General features: G+C 42.8%; 1 protein-coding gene across 3 annotated transcripts in view; it reads right to left on the bottom strand.

Annotated features, from left to right (window-relative positions):
• The window catches only part of MAP3K13 (mitogen-activated protein kinase kinase kinase 13), an 80,944-nt gene that overhangs the window by 11,749 nt on the left and 52,031 nt on the right, over positions 1–17,164 (bottom strand). For all 3 annotated transcript variants that reach the window (XM_075032185.1, XM_075032183.1, XM_075032186.1), the window contains exons 4-8: positions 13,706–14,280; positions 5,679–5,862; positions 4,983–5,174; positions 4,019–4,177; positions 906–1,064 (exon numbers count right to left, since the gene is read on the bottom strand). In XM_075032185.1, coding sequence (XP_074888286.1) covers positions 906–1,064; positions 4,019–4,177; positions 4,983–5,174; positions 5,679–5,862; positions 13,706–14,207 — 1,196 coding nt within the window. In that variant the 5' untranslated portion in view covers positions 14,208–14,280. The remainder of the gene's footprint in view (positions 1–905; positions 1,065–4,018; positions 4,178–4,982; positions 5,175–5,678; positions 5,863–13,705; positions 14,281–17,164) is intronic.

Below are 17,164 nucleotides of genomic sequence, written 5' to 3'. Positions count from 1 at the left end.
ACAGATCACTGCAACAGCACGACCTGCTGCAGTTCAGGGTCAGGGGGGTAAACGGCCACTTGAAAAGATCCATAGATGCTCTGGCCTGGTTTTGGCTTTCTGCCATTGAGAGGATGGCTGGTAAAACTCATGGAGTGGGAAAACGCTGGAAGACCACTTACATTCTGTGTCAAAATGCAATTACAAAGACAAAAGCATTAATGCATAACCGAAGACAAAGAATTTCAACTCTAATTTGGCATGTGGAGGAAACTGAAAGCATTTTCCATACCTATACCTGTAAAATCCTGGTTTCACCCAGAAAGCTCCAATTTCTCTTTGTCCAGTTCAAAAGCCAGTCACTTACAAAAGGGGTTTCAGAGTGAAAAAATCGTTTCCTTTCACTCTGGAGCCAGCCTCAAGAAATTTTACTCCTACTTTCCTTCCAGCTCCTTTTCTCTTCCCACAGAGCTACAACAAAGCAACCACCTCTGTGAAGGCTACTGAAGATGACTTTGATGCTGCCTGCTCCTGATTCACACTGGACAGGCAACTCACAGGTAACTGTCACCCTGCTAGGGCTCCTATCAAGCTCTAATCCCCAACTTCTCTCCTGTTCAACTCCTTCCCCCTCACTAGTCCGTCTCAACAGTGTCTGCCTGCTCCCTCCCCTGCCCCATCCACCCAGCAAACCAGATAGGTCTCTTCCTACTTCCTCTAAGCTCCAAATGTCTTTCTGGGGCCCAAGCCTGGTGCCACAAGGAAGCAGAATCCAAAATGCTAAAACTTACCACTCTAATGACAAATGTGAGAGTATTTAAGAGCCCTCTGCTCTGGGCTCAACAGTCCCACCCTGACTCTGGTTTTACTGGGAATCTGGCAAGAGCTGGGAGCCAGCCCTAGGTCTGTGCAGTTCAGGCTCTTACCAGGTCTGCTTCATGAGGATTTTGAAGCCATCTGGGCAGGTGGAAGGGACAGGGAGGTGCAGGCTGTTACTGCCCACTCCCCAAATGATGGCCGAAGAGTCCACGTCCTTGTAGGGAATCTCTCCTGTAAGCAGCTCCCACAAAACTACCCCAAATGACCTGATGAAGAAATAAACCAGGATAAAAGCTTCTGTGTGAATTCAATTTAACAGAAACATCTGGAGCTTGAAAAAAACAGTTTGGCAAAACAGGGAAATAGGCATGTCTGATCTGAAATCACAAGTAGGTGCAACAGCGTTTATGTACTAGTTTTTAACCAAGAGTAGCTATTTCACACACCAGGTAACTCTTCCTCCTCTGCCCCAGCACTGGGCTGAACACCAAACCACACTGGTTTTCACTCACTCTCTCCTATTTCTTTGTGAGATTTTAAAAATCCTGAAAGTACACTTTCTGTATAGACTAAATCTTACTCCTGTGAAATGAGAAGGAAAGTTAGTTTTTCTGAGATAGACTTTTGACTGTTCTTATTGGTAAGAACATGTCATCTACTACTGGACAGATAGAACTGATGTCTTACAGAGACAACACAACAAAGGTTTTGTGGGTTTTTTTAAATTGCATTTAACTTTTTTTCCCCCTAGCCAAAAGCTCCCTCTGCTGTTATGTGTACTACTTGGTAAGAGTTTTCATAGGTTTGAGACTCAGCGCTACAACTACTGCAACACAGAAATTAAGAAACAAATGCAACATGCCTAAGTGTCAGTATCAAAAGCACATGCAGTCTCATCTGATATTTCTTTTGTGCTGAAGAAAGGAAGGATAAAGAAAAAATTAAGAGAACTCTGCCTGGAAAAGAACCTCCTATTACAAGAACTGAAAAATAAAGGTAAGAAAACTCACTTTGCTTTTCTTCCTTAATGAAATGATCAGTAAGGACCAAAACCTTAATTTATAACAGCAAACAGTTATTTGTTTTATTTACAATCTTCACCCAATAAAACACCAAAGAAATATCAAACCAGTCAATACAGAGGTAAACAAAATGCTGCTGAGAACCAACACCACTCTTACTGCACATTAACAACCAGGCTGCGATATGAGGTGAGGTACAACCATCTCAATTACAAACCCAGATGTATCACCTTACTTGCATGCCCCATCCATCTGTGGGACACCAATCCTGCCAAGTTTGCTGGCAAGTCAAACCAGGTGAAAAGTGAGAAGCGTGGTTTTGGCTTGTACTAATATCAAGTTGCTTTTATTAAGTACAGAAGAACATCTAAGGGACAAACTGCCTGGGTCTGAACAACCATCAGTCAGGAAATAGAACTTCATGTGAAAAATGTTGCACTTTCAAAGCCCATTGGCTTCAAATCATGTGGGGGAAAAAAAACCCAAAAACCAAAACAAGCACAATTTGAATATTTTTTTCCCTCAAAATTTTTTTCCATGGGCTGCAGGAAAGCAGGGATCCAGGTGGTTGGACAAACTACCAGGAAACCCCATCTGGTTTCAGCTTTGTTATGATTAAGAACTGACAAGGGATTTTCAAGACCCCTGATAAGATTATAGATTTTTTTTTTTTTTTTAAGCATGCTGTTAAAGATGAGAGAGAGCAGACATATAAGCAGCTTAGGAACTGTTCTCATTTGTTGCCAGCATTCATGAACACCGCTGTTACTCATATTGGGGGAGGAATGGATGTCAAGGAGGAGTTTGAGCAATCATCACTGCAGCGGACTCGGAAGAAACTTGCACCAAAGGTATCTCTAGGTTTGCACCAAAGAGCAACATCATTAAATCACTGAGTAAAGGAATAAAGCTGTGCCCATGCTCCTCAGCAGAGTTAGCAGTTGATTTTTATTGCACATGATGCCCCACACAATATTTCTGAACGTAAGCCACTCTAAAGGACAGAAAGCTGAGAGTGGAAATCCAGCACTATTCCTCCTCATGAACCTGTGATTCAAAGGGAGGAGCACAGAAGACAAATGGTGAGTGTATTTTCTTTCCAAAACAACCCAAGAGTTTCTCCTAGAAGAGCTGGCTATGCTATGGCCTGCTACATCTACATGAAATGAACACGCAAAACACTGTGGGCACAATAGCTGTATACCACAGATTACAAGACTTTCCCTTTCCCTACAGGAAATCTTGACTTAAAGTCATGACACAGCTTCAAGCTAAAACACAAGCAGCAGGCTGCTGTCTGCCTCAACTTGTACTCTGAACCACCCGTGGCTTTGACCTGCAGCTTCATGCTGCGTAAGGGAGGTGACAGCATTTCAAGCTGAAAAACCACAAGAAGGAAAATCCATCCTGGCTGTAAAGCAGGGAGAAGGGCATTTGTCCTGGCTACTGACATTTAATATGCAGAAATAACAAGGCAGAAACAGAGATGCAGTTCCCTTGAGAACCCTGAAACCTGTGGAGAGGCATCCCAAAGGAGCTCCAAAGCCAATAGTACGGAGATCTGAACCTTTCCTTGTGTTCCTTTGGACACTGAGTACATTTCACATGGGATGGAAACGGGTGTTCAAAACTCTTCCAATGTACCCTGGTTTCCTCCCTCTTGGATCCAGGCTTAGACTCACTGGACTGTAATCCTGTGGCTGTACATGTAACAGCCAAGCCCAGTGTGCAGAAAGCAAAAGGTGGTCAGACCCTTCAAGGCAGCAGAGTAGGGGCCTCCCTACAGCTCAAGTGTGGCCCTGAAGAGGGTAGAAAGCAAGTGAAAAATACCCTGGCTGCAGAAGTTGCTGAGGCAGCCCTGAGCACCAGGAGTGGAAGAAAGCTCTAGCCTGACTAATGACACAGGGAAGAAAAGTTGCATTTGCTTACTGCAAGACACAAGATAGTCTGCACTGAGTCTCACTAGGTATCTTCAGATCTCAACACCCAGCTTTTGCGCATGTATGTCATTTCTCTTTCCATTATAGCCCATGGTTCAGTAACAAAGTTCAGGACACTCAGCAGATGGAGAAAGGGATAGTCCACCACAGACCAAACTATCCCCATGCTTAGGATGAGAAAAGAGTGCTGAATATGTAAAGTGCCGGGAGACCAAGTGGCTAAACAGGTGAAGATACTTAAACATTAGTACTACTCACCAGATATCCACCTTTTCAGAGACAGGCTCATTGCGTATCACCTCTGGGGCCATCCAAGCCACAGTTCCCGCAAAAGACATTTTGGTACTTTTATCACTGAGTTCTTTAGATGTACCAAAATCTGAAATTTTTACTGCATCTGTATGTGTAACTAAAACACTGGAGGGAAAAAAAAAAAAAAGAAATAAATCAGCATTTTGCAATTTTTCTTGTACCACAACAGCCACTGGGAATAAATTCCTTCTTAATCAACACAAGCAGTTGATGAGGCCATGCTGTTCAATTGCAGTACAAGAAAAAAGATTATGCATTTTCACCAATGAAAGCACTCACTTTCTTTGGGGTGGTTGTGTTTTGTGCCTCAAATGCATTTCTAAATGCTGAAAGTCAAAAATCAACGTTGATAAAACTGCAAATTAACAAGTCACTGAAGATTCACTATATCTGGGGATGTTTCAAAATTTTAGTAAAGCTGTACCTTCAACTGCACTGTAAACCATCTAAAGGTATTATCTTAACACAGTCATATCACAGGCTAAAGAAGTGATAAACATCTAGGGAATAACAATATAAGCAGCCAGATAGTTTTAGTCAGAAAGCAACAGAGCAATGAGAAAGATGCATTCCAGAAAACCAAAGAAATAACAAAAAAACAAATAAGAAAGAAAAATAAAAAAGCAGAAGGCAACAGAATATCCCACTTTCAAAAAGGGCCAGACACCATCAGATCACTAGAAATACTTCCTTACTGCTATTTATCATGTAAGATACTGGTAAAATTTCCAGTCTTGTTAAATCGCAGCACAGGAGGGAGTGCCAACAAGTTTCATTAGTTTCACTCTCATTAGTTTTGAGTCGACATAGAAAAAAAAATAACGGGGCTTTTGACGCAACTTTAAACTATTCCTCAAGAAAAAAAAAAGACAACCACAACTGGGGGATGTTTAAGTAGCTAGAGACTCACTTTGGTGACTTGAGGTCTCGATGGATGATTTTGTGAAGGTGCAGATAATTCATCCCACTTGCAATCCCCGTGGACCAATCCACAAGCAGCCGAGGGGTGACTTTCCGCCCTGCTCGCAGGACTTCGTAGAGCTGTCCATGTGCACAGTACTCCATGATAATACAGTAGCATGGGGCTTGAGTGCAAACTCCCCTGTCAAAGAAAACACACAGCTAGTGAAGATCAGTGAAGTAAGAGTCCCAGAGCAACTCTCAAAGGTGGCAATCAAGGGGCAGGAGAATAACCTGTTGACACTGCCTGGGCAAGCCTCTGCTAATACCACCTTACTGAATAGGAAGGGGAATGTTTCCTACATGCTTTGCACAGGAGGAACCTCACTGATGACAGGGGTGGGTTTCCTTCAACTTCCACGCCTGCAGATCTGTAGGGTTCACAGTTTGTATTTTGTGAGCCTGCATGCAAAGTGCAGCACCGGGTGGGAATCGCGTCCATAGCTGTTTGGGGGTTTGGGGGTTTTTTGTTGTTTGTTTTTGTTTTTTTTTCCACAAGAATGTGCGACAATTTGAGAGGAAGAATGACCACCCATTTTGTCCTACAGACAGCTTAGTTCCTGGATTTTAAAAACTTGGCCAGGGTACATAAGTGAATGGATCTTTCCTGGATAAAGGTATGTTTCTAACAAGTTTCACAACCTACTTGAACGCAATGATGTTAGGATGTTTGAGTTTCCGCAAGTGCTTGATATCTGTTTCGTTCTGATCTCTCACTTTCTTGATGGCCACCTCCTCCGCCCGGAATTTGCCCAGGAAAACAGCTCCCTGTGCACCGCTGCCTAGCCACTGCAGCTCCGAGATCTCCTCAAATGGGACCTCCCAGGTATCTAGGCACAGGCAAGCAAAGAGGATAACGTAAAAGATCAAGACCACAAAAATGTTCTGCTATAAGATCACACCACGACAGTACCTGCCATCTGCCTTGCTAAATCTCAAGATGGACTTTTCTGGAGGTAGTAGATGGCGCCTTCTCCTGGTACAGGCACAGCTGAGGCACACACTGCACAAGCTCAGCCCCAGCATCCCTTTCATCCAGCTCCTCTCCCCAATTACAGTTGCCTCCAGCCTGTTCCATCCCGTCCTCCCAGCTGCTTTTTCAACAGAGCTCACCACCACTGCTAACCACTCGAGTAAGCCGCTTCGACTTCGCAGCTGCTTCACAGGTGTATCTTTAACATACCAGGGACACTGGATTGGCAATTTAGGGAGGTGGTCCTCTACTCCAAAACTGAACAATGATGGTATCTCTCATAAGGTACATGACCCCATTGACAAGCATAGATGAGAAGAAACATTTAACATTGACAACTGACAAAAAAAAAAAAACATTGAGGGTTTTTTTCCCCCTGAAACAGGGAAAAAATAGGAAATAAAAGGGAAAGTCAGAAGCGGCAGGTTGTAAAACACAGACCACCAAGTTACCCAACCCAAAGCACATTAACAACCACCAGTCACAGAAACAGGTCTTTCCCACATCAATATTGTGTGTATCAGTGTCAAATAGGCAAAAAAATCTTAAGGGATTCCTCCTCTTAGGTACCCACATGCATCTTGTAGGGATACTGCCAGAGTGGTCCAGTAACACTGTATAAACTGTTTCAAGAGAGTTGTACCCATCAGAACAGAAAGCCTTGCTGTCTGTGAGTCACCTTGAAATTACCTTAACGTCCCACAAACAACAAGATAAATGGCAGGCAATAATTTATTTACTGTAACTCAATAAATATTTAAGTTTAGGGAATAAATTATTTAGCAGCAAAAACAACAAGTAACCCACTGATTTCTGAAATAAAAGGAAGTCACACCTGTACAGACCCCTATTTCAGATCACTACAAAGATGTGTCTTCTTGTTTCATCCAGTCTCCAAGCCATTGGAGTGTTCCCAGGGCTGCAACTGGGATTATGCAAAAGTGCTCATTTTAGATACTGTCATCACCAAAGGGAAACTTATATACCCAAACTGTCTCTGGACCGATCCTGATTCAAATCCTTCCATCAAATCATTCCTGTGACAGTCAGACACTAGCTGGATATGTCCTGCTGAATGAGTGCTCTCCAGGCATGGCCAAGGAAAGCCATCTCCCATCTGGAGCCATACCCCAGTGCTCATTCTGCTCACTGAGCTAGAAGAAAAACCATTGTTAATATACAGCAAAAAGTTCCTTTGACTTGGCAGGGCAAAGTTCAATCCTCAGCACAAGTTTCTTCACAGACACAAGTCTATTTCTCCTACTGATATATCCACTTGCAACTTTATGTTATACAAAAATATTAGGACAGCGCATGCAGCTCTCAAGTGAGATGCATTATAATGAAGCATCCCTAGTAACCATGGATTTGCTGCAGATAATCCCTATCCTCAGTTTTCAAGAATGCTATGACACTGTGAAGGCAATAGTGCCTACCAGCAAATGTGTCCTTTGGTATTGAAGCAAGAAATGCCTGTCCATGTAAGAACCTAACAGAAACTGATGCATGAAACATGCTGTGACCACTATCTTGACCACAGGACATTCAAGTATTTTAAAATAATTAGCGTTCTTCTTCACCAAACAACTCGAGCAATTTTTTGTCACAATAGTTATAACTGGTATTTAATTCTTTAGACATTTAGACATTAAAAGACAGTTCTTTAAATAAGGAAAATAAAAGAAAATAAGGAAATTCATAAATAAATTGAGAAGATCTGTATTTCTATTTAATTCACAAATGCATTGCTTCTAAACAAGGTGGCAAATACAGTTGATTTTTGTGTTTGTTGGTGAACAGTACTTTTACATGGGCAACATTGAAACTATTCCGTTTTACTGAAATAGCTGTTTCTTTACATGTGAGAAGACTGCCTTTCCTGTACAAGGCACGCAACATTGTCATTTCCCCGAAGCACACGAAGTTTGTGAACAGTAATGGGTAACTATATTGCTATCACCTAGGAGGCCTAATTTGCTCTTAATACTACCTATTAACCTCCACAACGGCAAAGGCAGAGAGAGATTGTAAACAAAGTAAGCAAAAGGTCATGTGCTTCCTCCTGCAAAGTCACCTCATGTTTATTTGGTAAGATATATCCTTTCCCATATCCCACTTGCACCCTGATCATCAAGGGCACGATTTAGGAAAGAGATTTCAGTGTAGCAATAATCAGTGAAACATCCCACATCTTTCAGAATTTCAGGAACAGTCAAACCATATGTAACGTATAATGCAACAGTAAGACAAAAATAAATAAAAAAACCTTTCACTGTACAGGAGCATGTTAATACATTTTGAGACAGTCAGCATCAGCAATTTGTTTGGCTACCAAGCACTGAAAAGCTCCCCAAAGAAAGTGATGCTGGTAGAGAAAAGCACTGGACTACGTTCAGTTGAAAACCAGGATTTGTTAGCATTAGTGGGGCAAACCTGCATTTTCTACTACAACCCAAACCCACCAATTGAAAAATACATTTAAATTACCCTGTGTATGTGCTCCCTGTGGGTCCTGGGACCACCCTCAAGGACAACAAGCTGACAAGGGTCAGTATTACAAAGTTAGTCTTATCAGTTCTGCAGAGGGGCAATGGGCAAGGCTGGAAAAGAGAGGACTTGACACACCACCAGCTGAATACAGCTTAAAGTTGAGACCATGCACATCATCCGGACAGTAGGTTATAAAGCTCTCCCCACTGCCTGTGCAGACCCATCTTCCACAGTCACAATACCTTGAAGCAAAGAACGGTGAATGACGGCTGCCCCAGCTACGGCACATCTACACAGCAGGTACAATGAAAAACACAGCATGCAAGAGGCGATGCCGAGATCTCTGTCATCTCAACCAACAACTTGAAACAGAAAAGGACTTGCATAAACCAGCTGCAAGAACTTGGGGGCATGGCTATGATGACTAACCATAGTTAAGTCAAAGTGCCTGTCCAGAAGAGTAACACCTCAGATGATCAGCAGGGTGGCTAGGAAACACATCTGGACACACTGATCAAGATTAGACTGTCCTGTCAGCTTTGTTCAAAAAGTCCACTAACATTGCTTGGTTAAATACCCTTTGAGATTGTCCAGACTTCAGGGCTTGCTACAGCTCTCTTAGCATTCCCCCTCCTCCAGCAGAAGAGAGATGAGAATATCTCCTACCAGGATGGAGCAGTTTTTATTCCAGACTCTTCTGGGCCTAAAGAAACCTGTGGGATACTTCCCCTAAATAAATTAAAGTGTAACAGGAGCAGGAATTACACAAAAGGTTGTGTTTCTAAGGTGATTAAGAACCATTTGAGTAGAATGATGGGAATCTGTTTCCCATGGGGAAGAAACGCAGGAGCAGCCTGAGCCATTGAGTCAATCTATTTGAAGCAAATTTTTGCCGTTTGCCAGCGCTGGCTGCTTGCCAGCATTGGCATTATGACAAGAAACATCTCTGGTTTACAAAAAAAAAACCAACACAAGCACACTTTGTAAAGCACCTTGCTCTCCAGGTTTACACAAAAATGCACATGATGACAGGAAACACGTAACTTGTGAAAGGGAAGGTGAAAGCAACTCGTGAAGACAGATTCTTAATCCAAAGGAAATGGCTTGGAAGTCTAATGAGTTTGTAGAAACACAAACAAGTCTTACTATAAAGTGCTAGAGTCCCAACAATCCAAATCAAATGACTGGTAGATGCAAATTAAAGAACTAAGTACATCTCCCTGAAAGCACTCACCAACAGCCTTTAGAAATCAGGGTAAACAACTGGAAAAACATAGTCAGGAGTGATTTTATGCATCAAACCCAAAATTCTTAAGCCTCAGATAATCAACTGGCAGCCACTGAGCCAACACACTCCGTGCAGAAATGACTACTCACCAAGCAGGTAGAGCATTTAACAGCAGCAATTGGCACTGCTTAGTCAACCAGCAGACCACACTGCAGCAACTTTGAGCTGACCAAAGCTCTGCTCAGTGTGGGTCCTCAAGGGAAGCACAGAAACACACTCTCTTGATGACCATCTCAGATGCTGAGAAGGACACTCAAGGAGTAATTTCAACAAGAAGATAACGTGGAATCATGTAAAAGTTGTTCTTATTTTCTCTCCCATTCACCAAGTCATGAGCCAAGCCTTTGCAGGCAATGTGAACTCAAGTATCAGACATTTGCAACGGGCATGATACCTGTTTATGTTTTACAATTTGCAACCACACCACAATGCCACCACCATGTCCTAGAGTTTGGACCTGTAGGAGATCCAAAGCAGGCAAGCAGGGATGCTGGTGAGCAGCAAAAAGTACTAGGCAGCATCTACAGACAACATGAAGTCCCCTGTGGCTGCAGGTCCAAACTGGACTCCTACACCAGTTGTTGATTCAGCCCAACACAAAGGATTGCTCCTGGATCAGGCTTAAAGTAGTTGTTTCATCAAGAGGGGGAAAAAAAAAAAAAAAATCACCTGCACAGATCTATGGCACCAGCCCAAAGCTGTAAATAGCCTCCCAGGGGAATGAAAGGCCACTGCAAGCCTCTCTTTACTGCTGGAAGGGCCAGAGACATTTCCTCAGTCTGTCTTCTCCAAATGCATAACACCTGCACAAACACAACTCTTGCATCCTCTGCGCTCTTGCTAAGAGACAGCAAAAATAAAAGCAATCACATACATCAGTTACTAAACTGCTGGCTTGTATGTAGCTGATGAAATGCACACAAAGAAGATTTTCTGGTGGCAAGAAGTAAGAATGAGACCATCTGGAAAACGGAACATGAATATTCTGACAAAATCCTCAAGTTTTAGCACAGAAGCAGTTTAAAAATGTTTATCCTTGGATAATAGAAGCGTACTACTACCATCAGAGATCTGTCCAACTGATCAGCTCTAGATGAAAAAAAAAATTTTTAAAAAAATAATCTTTTCACTCTCGTTTATGATGGTGGAGACATTGAAAATGCAGCTAAACCACACAGGCCACATAGAGCACATCCCAATTAATCTTCTGCCTTACCACATCTGTAGTCATTTCAAAATTGCCCTTTTAGGAAGGGCCACATGCCAACAACCAACTGCAAAGCATCCATGAATCTAGGGCTCTGAACGTGCTCATGACACTGAGAACAGCAAGATACTTCTGTGCGTACGAAGAGGAGCTCTATGTGCGCCCTCCAAACACAACAACGCTCTCAGCTGCTCATTTTCATTAGTTAGCACTTCCATCTTTTTTATTAGTGACTTTCATACAAAAGAAAGTGTCCCCTGTGGGCCATCAAAGCAAATACTAAACTGTGGTCTCCAATGCATCTGCTTTCCTAATTATATGCGAAATATGATCTCTTCACCTCACAGGTAGCTTTTCTGAAGCTACATACCGAGCTTACAGGCACACGCAAGCATGTGACGGCTCAGCAGCTCTCGGTGATGAGAGGAGTCTGATTTGGTGAGATAGCACTTGTACGGGATAGTCACAGATTTGCTGGAAGCAGCCGATGTAATTCTGCATCTATGTCCTTTCCTTGGAAAGTTTCGGCTTCACTTAAAAACATTGAGCATCCAAACCAAAGAAGCGTAACACGGACATACTGACACTATTCCTTCTTTGAATGTTATCCGACTGCTCTGAAGCTCATTTTCCTTCAAAAGGGAGGCTCCCCAGCCAGACACAGTCTCTTCCCAAAACTTGCCGCATCCAACTCCACATATTGGGCAATCTCCCCAATAGTGTTAATTCCCCAAGGAATTTTCAGTCACCTTTTTTATTTATAGACTCAACCATGTGTGACATACTGAGTTTACAACATTGTCCTGGTTTCAGCTGGGAAAGAGTTAACTGTCTTCCTAGTAGCAGGTATGGTGCTATGTTTTGAGTTCAGTATGCAAAGAATGTTGATAACACTGATGTTTTCAGTTGTTGCTAAGTAGTGTTTAGACTAAAGTCAAGGATTTTTCAGCTTCTCATGCCCAGCCAGTGAGAAAGCTGGAGGGGCACAAGGAGTTGGCACAGGACACAGCCAGGGCACCTGACCCAAACTGGCCAACGGTGTATTCCATACCATGGGACGTCCCATCTAGTGTAGGAACTGGGGGGGTGGGGAATCACCGCTCGGGGACTGGCTGGGTGTTGATCGGCAGGTGGTGAGCAATTGCCCTGCGCATCATTTGTACATTCCAATCCTTTTATTACTACTGTTGTAATTTTATTAGTGTTATCATTATCCTTATTAGTTTCTTCTTTTTTGTTCTATTAAACTGTTCTTATCTCAACCCATGAGTTTTACTTCTTTTTCCGATTTTCTTCCCCATCCCACTGCAGGGGGGGGGGGGGGAGTGAGCGAGCGGCTGCATGGTGCTTAGTTGCTGGCTGGGGTTAAACCACGACAAACATGCAGACAAAACTTAGAACCAACTTTGCCAAAGGATTTCAAAAACAAGTAAACTCTTGCTGAGCCCACAGGTCTGATAGACAAGAGGCTGCTACTTAGGAGGCACCTGCCATTCTGCAATGCAGAGGTGGATTTTCCTGCTCAGAGTTATGAACTGGAAATGACTGACTCTAGGAAGAAGGTGTAAGTTTATTTCAAGGCAGATTCACCCAACATGTTATTAACAGCTCTGTTCCCTCATATTAGGAACTTTTCCCCAATCCAACCCTGGGGTTTAGATATGAACCACTCGGATGGGTTTTCTGACCACATATCTTATAATTTGTTTATGCCAGAAAACCATTTGATTAATACTGAGTCATGACCACAGCAATACAGGAGACTTCTACCCCACAGTATAGTACATGGCCAGGCTGTTCCCATTTTCGATAAGCCTCAACCATTTCAGCTCCTTAATTCTAATGACAGATTGTTCTTTTCCCATCTGTCACTTCCCTTCCCCTGTGCTAGGGGAGAAATTAGACACCAAAGGCAGAGCATACTCTGCTCTTCAGCTTTCAGTAACCCCTAAAGATAGGTGTACATGACTGACTGAGGCATTACTTATTCCCAAACTACATATTTATTATATATATATCTATCTATGTATTTATACTCACACACACACTTATATATTTATACATCTAAATGAAAAAAGTATAAACATTAAAGGACATATTTGTGGAAAGGTAAGTACTGAATGATATTTTAAAGAGTAAAATTACTCCTGAACAAAAAAAGACATAAAAGTTCATGTAATATGCCCATAGAGAAGCAATACTTCTGCTAGTGGGTCAACTGAAGACAGCCTTCACATGCCCATAGAGAAGCAATACTTCTGCTAGTGGGTCAACTGAAGACAGCCTTCACATACACATACAGGAGTAGAAATACCTATGTCAATGTTTTTTATCTGGCCTGATGAAAATACCTATCCCTATGTTTTTCATCTGGCATGAAAAAAACTGCAGAAATTAAGTAGTTGGTACAATCCCTGTCTTGAACACAACTCTTTCTGATCCTCACTTACACAAATACTCGGTTCAGAGTCAGACCTTGTCACAACGGTCCAAGGCATGGGTCAGAACAGGCAATTGTTTTTGACTCCATCACGAGCTGCCTTTGCTACAAACGATAGCTGTTGGCTGTACAGTGCAGGATTTCTCTTTGCAAACCCATAACAGGGCTGCATGAGACAAAAACAGTCACATGGAAAGCTAGGAAAAAGCCCTGGGTTGCTTTCCTCATCTTCACACATTCCCCCAGAAGCAATGAAGGTTTGGTTCCCTACTTACCTTGCTGTTGCAGTTTGTAGTCTGTGGAGTATGCCTTGCCTATGATATTCCACACAGGCCTCAGACAACCGAAAAGTCCCTCAAGAAACCCACCGCTCCCACTGCCTGATCTGTTGAACTGGACTTTAACATCATCCGCTCCACTGTTGGTCTCTCCATCCATAGCGTTCCTGTTGCCCTGAGGAATGGCTGTTTCAGACTCATCCTGCTCTCGCAGCTGCAGCACGCTGTTCTCAAATTGGTCCCTAGAGTCCTCGCTGATGCTGGTCAGCACTGCTGCAGTGACTGGGCTGCTCATGTTTTCGATGAGGTCTGCCTGCAACAAGCCCTTCTCACGCACATCCTCTATGAGCTCAGGGGACGGGTGGTTTCCAGCAGGTGCATGTTCATCATGTAACCTACTAAAGTCTTTATCTTCACAGAAAGCTTTGCTGATCGAGTTTGGAGAGGAAGACAAGCTCAGGCGCTCCTGAGTACTGGCCATGATGCCGTGAGTGTGCATCAAGGAGACGGTCTGAGTTGGTACTTAGAGAATTAGTACAATAGAATTCAGATGTGACACATGGACCCAGTACCTGAAATGAGAGGAAAAAGAACTTTCAAATTTTTATTTAAGTATTTTCACTACATACACTTTCACAGAGGCAAGCTGATAATTAACTAGACATTCCAGACAACTGCTGATACTTAGTAAATAATTACTGCCCTAGAAGAAGCAAATAAATTATTCCAACAGAAACTCCACTCACACAGTACTCTCAGTAACCTACTGCAGGAATTGCCCAGTAAACGAACACCACAAATTTTAAATAAAAGCCTAAAGGTCAAAACCGTGAAAGATTCTTTGCAGCAAAGAAGTGTTTCTTCATGGTTACTATAGCATTTATCAGACTGAAGCTGACCCTCCCCAGGTGTTGCCCAGCTCAGGTATGGTTTGAGTCCAGTCACTGTTTCTGGGTCTGGCACAGCCCACAAGATCAGGATTCCTTGCAAACCCTTGAGACAAGTCATTAGAGAAACAAAGCACAGCAATACCAGGTACCTTGAGTCCACCAAGGGATGGTTTGTAGCTGCTCCCTCAGAGCCCCACCTAGTTGTGACCATCCTGGTCCTTTAGTTTGATCCTTTCAAGTTCAAGGTAGCAAGATATGTTACATTCTCTAACTGCGTACATGTCACCCTCATAAACAACTTATAGAGCTTCACAGGAACTGTATACCCTCCGCTCTGATCCCCCTCCTTCCACAAAGAGCATCTCCTCCCACTGCTCTGCCTTCCTCCTGCATGAAGTTCCTGGTAGTCGGCATATAAATTCAGATCTGGTGATCGTTTTTAAAAGTCCCCCCTCTTGCTACATGCTCTACTGAAAGACATTTTTTCCCACAATCCGGCGTAGTGTCATCTTCCTACAGAGCCAGGCCGACAGCCAGGGGTCGCACTGCGATAGCTGCCCACTGCCGAAGCACTTTTCTGGGGTAGAACCACTTCTGAAACAAGAGTCTCTAACTTTGTGCCAGAAGTAATTAAGCGCATTCAGCCTGCAACACAGAACAAAGTGAAATTTTAAATTTCATATGAACTTGGGGGGGTCAGGGTGGTGGTGGTGGAATGTCATTAACAGAAACTATTTTGTTAAAAAGTAGGATCAGTTACACCGGGTGCAAAGTCCCAGGCTCTACAAACAGACACTGAAAGGAAGAAAGAGGTGGCCAGGTAGCACACAGCCAATCAAAAGGGAACAGCTCAGTCCCAGAACTTCTCAAGATGAGGTCATTACAGAGAAGAGAGATAAGACCTTCAGCCTGGTGTAGGAAAAGCTCATGCCCTGGGCTTCAGCCCTTCTCCAACAGCAGAAGCAGCAAATGGGAACAGCCAGGAACCTGTTTTACCTTCCTGTACTTCTGCCTGATCACATGGCATATGCATAAAAGCTTTATTAGAAGAACATTATTTAGGTTGTAAACTTTGTTCTTTAAAAGAAAGCAAAATAGCAAGTAAGGCAAAAATTGCAGCCAAGTCCATACTAGTAAAGAAGCTGAATTAAGACTTGTACGGGAAGCTCAAGCATTGGTTATTCCTGACCTACCTGTGATCAGCCTTACAATGACTGATTCCGCAGCATGGGAAGCTGTAGGGTGACTGCAGTAGTATGGTTACTAGCCCTAGTAATTGTTATATGATCACAGATTTCATTGAAGATATAAAGAAGAAAAGGCAAAAGTTTCAAAACTGAACAGAATTTCAGAAAAATACCAAAACACCTCCAATTCAGCACAGCTGGGTACTTGTCCTGGTCCACTGCTGACCCTGCTCATTTCCAAAAGTCTGAGACACACAAGTGATTCTTTAAACAAAAGCAAAATATGACCAGTGTTCCTACAGAGGAATCTGCTTTTCATTAACACAGCATATTAAGCAATGTAAATAAAACATCGGTCAGTTTCCCCTGCAAGAAACCCTAGAGTAATAGCCAAAACAAGAATCTGAGGTAACAGTGTCCCAAAATATCACAAATTTAAACAATGGGAAGCGCATTAAGGATAAATCAGACTTGGAGGATAAAATTGTTTTGCTGTTACATGACTCCCAGAGTACACTAACATAGTTTAGGATTTTGCTTTTACCTTTCTGTGTAGTTTTCTGACTTTGGAATGCTTGATTGTGTAGATTTAACACAGCTTTTTCCCATGCATATTTCATATTTTCCTAGTTTCTACATGGATTATCAGTATAATAAGTGACTCCCCTCCCCATGCGTTTCTCAGTATTGCCTGGCAAGTTAAGCCACTCTCTTCCATCCTGCTGCTGAAGCACCACAACATATATACATTATGCTGCTAATAGCTCCTAGATGGCCCTGACCCTCAGTTCACTTCTACTCAGATATTATTTGCCTTCGAGACACCTGCAGCCTCCCACCATGATTGGGGCTCAACGCAGCAGACAGTGCAAGTGTACACAGAGAATCCCTTCTTTTTTGATCTCAATAAAAAGATGAAGTTCAGGCAAGCCGCATGCATTTTCTGTTCTGTATAGTAGGCTGATCACAGAATCACAGGCATATTGGCTGCAAAGGACCTCTGGAAGTTAGCAGGTTTAACCTCCCTCCTACCTGCAGCAGGGCTACCACAACACAGCTCAGCCATGGCTACAATAACCCAGCCAAGAACAAACCCCCAGATTCAAGGACATCAGGCCTGTCTTACCAGATCAAACTGCCTTCTCCAAGACTTAGATGTTTCAAATTAAAAAATTAAAAATGCTTTTAAGCACAGTGCCCTACCATCTTATATGCTGCTGTATCTGCTTCATGGGGAGAGGAGGCATGCAAAAGTTACTAAATAATTTTCAAACTGGCACGATACAGCCTTATTTAGGTACTTACATAAGCAGCCTGATTTTTCAGAGGTGTAGTGAACTCATTGTTTTGAGAGCATGAGACGGCAGCATTTATTTCAA

This window comes from Buteo buteo, chromosome 7 (genome assembly GCF_964188355.1).
Source record: "Buteo buteo chromosome 7, bButBut1.hap1.1, whole genome shotgun sequence".
NCBI lineage: Eukaryota > Metazoa > Chordata > Aves > Accipitriformes > Accipitridae > Buteo > Buteo buteo.
This window is presented reverse-complemented; position numbering and strand designations above follow the sequence as displayed.